The sequence below is a fragment of the Dendroctonus ponderosae genome, unplaced genomic scaffold (genome assembly GCF_020466585.1).
Source record: "Dendroctonus ponderosae isolate FM_Combo_2020 unplaced genomic scaffold, Dpon_F_20191213v2 Dpon_F_20191213_5, whole genome shotgun sequence".
Lineage (NCBI taxonomy): Eukaryota > Metazoa > Arthropoda > Insecta > Coleoptera > Curculionidae > Dendroctonus > Dendroctonus ponderosae.
Genome location: NW_026018715.1, coordinates 14,883,552 through 14,891,364, shown reverse-complemented (window position 1 = coordinate 14,891,364; position 7,813 = coordinate 14,883,552). Strand labels below are relative to the sequence as shown.

Here is a 7,813-nt window from a genome sequence, read left to right as displayed (position 1 = left end):
AAAACCCAAATTTTTAAACGAGATGGCGCATTTGAGTGGAAACATCCAATTTGAGACCCACATGTACGACGTCGGTAAAAATCAGAATAATTTTCGATTTTATTGAAACTTTCAGAATCTTCAGATATAAGTATCTTCGATAGATCGTGCGAATTTCGCATTCCTATTTGCTTCAGTTTGGAAGGTACGAATTTTTAAAAAATGGGGCGCATTGGGGTAAAAATGCCCATTTTGCGTCCCACGTTGACGACGCTGGAAAAATTCCGGATTAAGCTCAATTTGAATAAAGCTTTTGTCATCATCGGATCCAAGTATCTTCTATAAGTGGCGAAAATTTCATCTTCCCAGTTGCTTCCGTTTGAAAAACCCAAATTTTTAAACGAGATGGCGCATTTGAGTAGAAACATCCAATTTGAGACCCATCTATACGACGTCGGTAAAAATCAGAATTATTTTCGATTTTATTAAAACTTTCGGAATCTTCAGATTCAAGTATCTTCGATAGATCGTGCCAATTTCGCGTTCCTAGTTGCTTCAGTTTGGAAGGTACGAATTTTTGAAAAATGGGGCGCATTGGGGTAAAAATGCCAATTTTCCGACCCAAGTTTACGACGCTCGAAAAAATCCGGATTAAGCTCAATTTGAGTAAATATTTTGTCATCTTCGGATCCAAGTATCTTCTATAGGTGGCGAAAATTTCATCTTCCCAGTTGCTTCCGTTTGGACAATCCAAATTTTTAAACGAGATGGCGCATTTGAGTAGAAACATCCAATTTGAGGCCCAAATGTACGACGTCGGTAAAAATCAGAATAATGTTCGATTTTAATGAAACTTTCGGAATCTTCAGATTCAAGTATCTTCGATAGATCGTCCCAATTTCGCATTCCTAGTTGCTTCAGTTTGGAAGGTACGGGTTTTTAAACAATCGGGAGCATTTGGGTAAAAATACCCATTTAGCGTCCCACGTTGACGACGTTGGAAAAATTCCGGATTAGGCTCAATTTGAATAAAGCTTTTGTCACCTTCAGATTCAAGTATCTTCTATAGAGGGTGCAAAGATCATTTTCCTACTTGCTTTCGTTTAGAAGAGGCGAATTTTTAAAGAGCGGACGGATTTAAATAAAAACATCCATAATCTTTGAGCGATTTATATGCCTCTTTCGGCATCTTTGGACTCCTATGGGCTGGAAACCGGTCCTGGTGGTGCCTGAGATTAATTCCTGCACGCGCAAGACTTCCATGACGCTTGCATTAACCGAAGAAGTGTTGGAATAAAAACGAATTTTCAAAAGCCTGGATAATTTAACATGTTCTGTATGAACGTACCTACATGCTATCACTTATCGCATTGTTGAAAGGTTATCAAGCATAACTTGCGGGCTATATTTACAGTTGGTTTAGTGATTTTTGCGTTTGGAAACACAGACGTTAATAAGTTGAGAAGATTTGCGAATTGTTTTTCGCAGCTTTTTCCCAATGCCAATGGCTTGTACGAGCGTTTAATTGGAAGCGGCGATAAGGGTCGTAAAAACAACTAATTGCCGATTAGAACGAATTGAAACGAATGCAAACATCTACGTAACACTGGCTGAGAATCTAGGATTGGGCAACAAATGACAACATAAACAAAAGTCGTCCGGTTAATTTGTTGTAACCTAGAAACCCATAATGGAATTACCCAACTCAGACACTTCAGTGTACAGAATGGGCTGCAGGCCATTTGGAAGGTCACAAACATGTTGAATTAATTCGTGAATGAATGTCGAAAAGCGAAAGTTCAAAACGGGGCGCCAGACTACACGGAGAAAAAAACAGTCTTTTTTTTACAATTCGCAGAATCGTTGCTTGAAAGGCCGTCAGGCCCTGAGTTTTCGGGGTTTTGCTGGCGCTTCAAAGGAAAGCTTTTAGCGTTTTTGTCAACTGTGGTCGATAGACTCAAACACAATGCAATTAAAAAATCAAAAACACTCTAGATAAATGCAACGAAATTAGAACAATTTGCGCGCTTAAAGCCCGTGTTTCATGCATTCGTTCATACGATGGTACGATGATGATCGTCCGCCAGCGGGCGAATTGACAGATCGCCAACCAATAGAAACACTTTCGTACCTTCGTATCATCTGTCAATTCGTCCGTCGTACGAATTGACAGATCTCCAACCAATAGAAACACTTTCATCGTACACACAGGCTTAAGACTTAATTGGCTCAAAAGAAATGCTCAGCCAACCAGACTGAATCGCACTTGGGTCGGAAAATTGCACTTAATTTTTCACTGATGGTAAAAACCTGCATTAAATTTTCACCTGATCAAATAGTCGGCATTTCAAGGTTGATTGGAGTTAATTTTAACCGTGACACGCCGGTCACATATAGACGCCACATTGTCCTGTATTTAGCAGCAAACGCCTATCATCTATTCAAACCACTTTGGCAAATAGTGGAACGTGTATGCAATTGTTAACAACTAATTTTAACATGTCTGAGCTACCTGTTGAATGCTATTTTTCAAAATTCGTCGGCTTAAGTTCGCAGCGGAAATGTATAAATGCGTGTCCTTTTTTTTGGACGCACTAAAGATTGATTAATCAAACGGTGAAAGTGTGATGGGAAGGCTAAAAAAGAGATTTTTCCTATAGAAACAGCTTTTTCTTGAATGCTAAGATCACTAGGATCACTAAAGGATCAGTTAGTTCTTAGGAAAAACTCGATTTCCTCCACAGTTCATTTGGCATCATTGGAAATAAACGAGCGATAGTCCAAGAGGAAAAAATTGCGCTCGACTCTACTGTTTTATGCCAAAACCGCCTGGTTTTCACTAATTTACTTAGCCGAAACAGTGCGAATTATTAAATCAAATATTTTCTACTGCGGTCCAATGAATTGGCATTTGCCACCCGAAAGCAACAAATATTCCCAGCAAATGCGAAGTTCAGGCATTGCTGGCAACAGAGCTTGAAACTAATGAAAAATTCAGCTTTTCGTTTAACAATTTTTTGCGGAAAACTCATCTAGATGACAATTTGAATTGAAAGGCGCCAAGCCTGATGATAAATAGTTTTTACGCTCGAAACCTGTTGGGTAATGAAATATTAAATTTGTAGCAAAATTGCCATTAAGCTTTTGTTCGTTTCAACCCTTGGCAAATGAGTTTTATGCAAACCGGTTTCGCATTTCTATGTAATCTGAATTTTTTCGAAGCTTTGTTGCCAAATGTTATGGAAAACCGCAACTGCCAGGCAAAACATAAGTGGCAGTTATGTTCGTTTAAATCCCTAGCAGATGAGTATATTAGCTGAAAAATGCAGTTTTTGAATTTTCTGGGAAAACTGCAACTAAAATTGTTTATTAAATTGGAAGCTCTGTTGCCAATAATGATGAAACTTCGGAATTGGTAGGAATATTTCTCGAGTTAATACTGAGTGGTAGTTATTGCATATTTTGTTCGTTTAAAACCCCAAACAGATGAGTTCTTCTGCAAAAAAATGCGATTTTGCTTAATAAATTGCGGATTAATTTTCAAGCCTTGTTGCCAAAAGTGGTGAAAAAACCCAATTGTAAGGAATAATTTTTGTACGCAACTTTAGTGGCAATAATTGCGCGTCTCACTCATTTAATGCTCAAAAAATGGCAACTTTTGCGCCTCTAAATAAAATATGAATGAAATTTGTTGATTACATTTCTAGCTGTGTTGCCAAAAGTGATTTAAAAAAGCACTTGCTAGGAATCATTTTCGAGTCAAACTTTAGTGGCAATAATTGCTTCTTCCGCTCATTTGATGCTAAAACATGTTAGTGTTTGCGCCTCTGAATGAAACTTGAATGGGATTTGTTGATTAAATGTCAAGCTGTGTTGCCAAATGCGATGAAAAAACTCAATTAGTAGGAATAATTTTTGATTCGAATTTTAGTGGCAGCAGTTACGTGTTTTCCTGATTTAATGCTCAAAAAATGACAAATTTTGAGCTGCTAAATAAAATATGAATGGAGTTTGTGGATTGTTTGGTTGCAGCTAGGTTGCCAAAAGTGAATAAAAATCGCATTTGCTAAAGATAATTTTACTGTCAAACTTTAGTTAGTGGCTCCTTCCGCGCGTTTAATGCTAAAAAACGGTAACATTTCCGCCTCTAAATAAAATATGAATGAAATTTGTTGATTACATTTCTAGCTGTGTTGCCAAAAGTAATTAAAAAACGCACCTGCAAGGAATAATTTTCGAGTCAAACTTTAGTGGCAATAATTGCATCTTCCGCTCATTTGATGCTAAAAAATGTTAGTGTTTGCGACCCTGAATGAAACTTGAATGGGATTTGTTGATTAAATGTCAAGCTGTGTTGCCAAATGTGACGAAAAAACTCAATTAGTAGGAATAATTTTTGAATCGAACTTTAGTGGCAGCAGTTACGTGTTTTACTGATTTAATGCTCAAAAAATGGCAAATTTTGAGCTGCTAAATAAAATATGAATGGAGTTTGTTGATTGTTTGTTTGAAGCGGTGTTGTCAAAAGTGATTAAAAATCGCACTTGCTAGGAATAATTTTCGAGTCAAACTTTACTGGCAATAATTGCTTCTTCCGCTCATTTGATACTAAAAAATTTTAGTGTTTGCGCAGTTGAATGAAATTTTTTGATTAAACGTCAAGCTGTGTTGCCAAATGCGATTAAAAAACTCAATTGTTAGGAACAATTTTTGAATCGAAGTTTAGTGGCAGCAGTTACGTGTTTTACTGATTTAATGCTCAAAAAATGGCAAATTTTGAGCTGTTAAATAAAATATGAATGGAGTTTGTGAATTGTTTGGTTGAAGCTGTGTTGCCAAAAGTAATTTTAAATCGCAGTTGCTAGGAATAATTTTCGAGTCAAACTTTAGTAGCTCCTTCCGCTCGTTTAATGCTAAAAAAAGGGTACGTTTGAGCCCCTGAATGAAATTTGAATGGGTTTTGTTGATAAAGTTTCAAGCGCAGTTGCCAATAGCGATGAAACTGTGGATTTAGTAGGAATAATTGACACGTTAGGCTTCAAACGCTATCCATTCAAGTGTCCAAAATAAACGCTTGCAACTTCCCAGCTGTTGGTGTAAATGCATTCAAAATAATGTGGGTCGATTAGTGGCCAAGTGGCCAATTAGGCTAATTTTAATATTTAAGGTAAATTTACACAAAGTGGAGAGCGGAAAAACCGAAAAAATTCGGTCTAGTTCAGTATTTTCCACTTTTCAGTCGCGTTTACTCTGGTTTCATCGAAATATTTGAAACTTTCGTCAGCTTTTTGTGAAAAATTGCAGAATAAGGAAGAAGAAAGAATCCCTGAAGAGGATAGTTTGGGATCGAATACGGCCGCATTGGCTTATAGGCCCGCTACGAAAACTCGTCTATGCCGACGCGTGGAGATTAGGGCCTACGATGCCGCAAATCGTCGGTTATACGCTAATAAATCTGTAATTAAAGTGTAATCTGATCGTGGTGAAAATCCTAAATTGTTCAGTGGTTAGTCGCATAAAGATGAATGAAAAGTTTTGTAAAAGGCAAAAAAAATTGCACAACTGCGAATGTCACAAACAATTTCGGCCGCAAAAAACTCCCCAGTTTCAACCGAGTTTCAGCTTCCCCTGCTAGCATAAAACTGCCAGGTTGGCTGGAGATTTTCCTAATAAAAGCCCACATTGCTCAGTGACTGAAGGTCCAAGGAGATCAATATAAGGCCAGTAAACTGGACAATGTCAAAGTTTGTATTGAGGGAAGCCGGTTAGAGACGTGAACAATATTCGGGGTGGACTAATTTATGGACTGGACGCCCCATTTTAATTGCGGCATAAATTAGAATTGATCATCAGCTGATGTCACCGCTATTAGAAGAACTCAGCAAATTGGCCAATTGGTTTAATTGCACATGGGGAATCTGGTTTGAGCTTTCGGTCGTTCCTGCCCTGACCTGCCAGCTCCAAGACAAACCGGCTTTCCGAGCTTGGGCGCCTACGCTTTGTCTTGCGAGCCTCACCATTGGCTGTTATATAAGCGATTTTCTAGTAAACTCCTTTAGTTAATGGCTTGGCTGCGCCAATCTCATTGCAAAACATTTGGGAAGAAAATTGGGTGAAATTCCTGCCTGGAAACTGCCGTCTGGACCAAAACCGCTGGTGTGTCGCACATCATGTCTGGGCGACAAAGTCGGTGCTCGTCGCAGAGAAACCGCCTCCAAAGCAACCGCCTCTTGATGTCGGGCCTTTTCCTCGGCCAGTCGACTTTCCAGTTGATCAACGTCCACCTGGACACCCTCGGCTCGGACGCCGGCCGATCCAGAGCCCGTCCACACCTTTTCGTAGAAACTCACAGTTTCGCGGAGCGTTTTTGGACTTTGCGGCGATTCGGGGGGCCGTTTGGGGCCCTCGCCCACGTTTTTTTGGGGCCCGCTCATCTTGTCACGATCGAATCGTCACGGGAGAAGATCGTCGGCGACGTCGCATCTGTCCACGATGCCGATTGAAATGCGTGTCGGGGTTTCTCCAAGCGCGTTCGCGTACCGTTCGATACTGGAATGGAGAGCGACGCGAACGTGGTGGAAAGGAGAAGTCGATGGAAAGCCATGGAGGGATCGGATCGACGCAGGACTTTTTCGTCCACGTTTCCCATACGTTTGTCCTCCTCTTAATGCGAATTTTGTCCAGTTCGAAATGTGGGGGAGAAACTCACTCAAGAGGCCCACTTTAAAAGACCCGCCAGAGTTTTTCGGGAAATTCTCTTTACAGCAAAAGTGTGGAAGCAAAAAAACGTTCAAACGGGGACAGAAAGGCTGTTTTTTAAATTGGCGACGTTTTGCCATCTTTATTTCGGCAGGCCGGCGTCTGGCCTAGAGGCAATTTTTTTATGCATTTAGTAAGACAAAGTCGGTGCTACACATGGAAAGCGTTCCGATTTCCAGTCATCATCAGGCAATTTTCGCGAATTTTTCAAAACCGTGTGCGTTTTTCGCAGTAGATTTGGCAGGCCAGGTTTTAACGTTTGTTTTCTCTGCAACGTCCAAAGTGAGAAAGTTGACTTTTGTAGGCGTCTTGTAGGGCAGAGCCCCGTATATCAGTGAAGAAAGTTTCGATTTTCAATCATCATCAGGCAATTTTTGACGATTTTTGCAAAAATTTGTGTTTGTAGGCCGCAGCTGGGCATTTTTTTATTTGCGCCGGAACCTGCAAAGATATCAAGTCTCTTTTCTATCAAGTTTGCAGGACAACGTCTGCTCTATAAAGGGAAAAAGTTTCAGGTTTCAGTCATCATCAAGCAATTTTCAAGAATTTTTCCAAATTGTGTGACGGTCTTTGCAGACCCGAGTTAAACTCTTGTTTTCTCTCTGTAACATGCAAAGCCAGTAAAAACGAAATACAGTTTTTGAAAAACTGCCGACGTTTTGCCACATTTATTTTGGCACCCTCAGGGTCCCAGCATACCGTTGCCCTGAGGATGTGCAAATAAATATGACAAAACGTCGGCAATTCAGAAAAAGCTGGCTTTTATTTTTAGTTGTTCAATCAAACTCTGCTGAGGGCGCTTTCGGGATAATTTTTGTAAGCAACTTTAGTGGCAACTTTAATGCTCAAAAAATGGCAACTTTTGCGCCTCTAAATAAAATATGAATGAAATTTGTTGATTACATTTCTAGCTGTGTTGCCAAAAGTGATTAAAAAACGCACTTGCTAGGAATAATTTTCGAGTCAAACGTTAGTGACAATAATTGCTTCTTCCGCTCATTTAATGCTAAAAAATGTTAGTGTTTGCGCCCCTGAATGAAATTTGGATGGGATTTGTTGATTAAATGTCAAGCTG

General features: G+C 39.6%; 1 protein-coding gene and 1 long non-coding RNA gene across 2 annotated transcripts in view; one reads left to right on the top strand and one right to left on the bottom strand.

Moving 5' to 3' along the window:
- The window catches only part of LOC125504442, an 18,977-nt gene extending 14,264 nt beyond the window's left edge, over positions 1-4,713 (top strand). Inside the window, exon 2 of the long non-coding RNA XR_007281492.1 lies at positions 4,681-4,713. This is a non-coding gene — a long non-coding RNA (uncharacterized LOC125504442). The remainder of the gene's footprint in view (positions 1-4,680) is intronic.
- Positions 1-6,516, bottom strand: part of LOC109542034 (muscle-specific protein 300 kDa) — a gene marked incomplete in the record, with an annotated part of 344,492 nt that extends 337,976 nt beyond the window's left edge. Inside the window, 1 exon segment of the mRNA XM_048666353.1 lies at positions 6,105-6,516. Coding sequence (XP_048522310.1) covers positions 6,105-6,413 — 309 coding nt within the window.
- Positions 6,517-7,813: the final 1,297 nt, after the last annotated feature.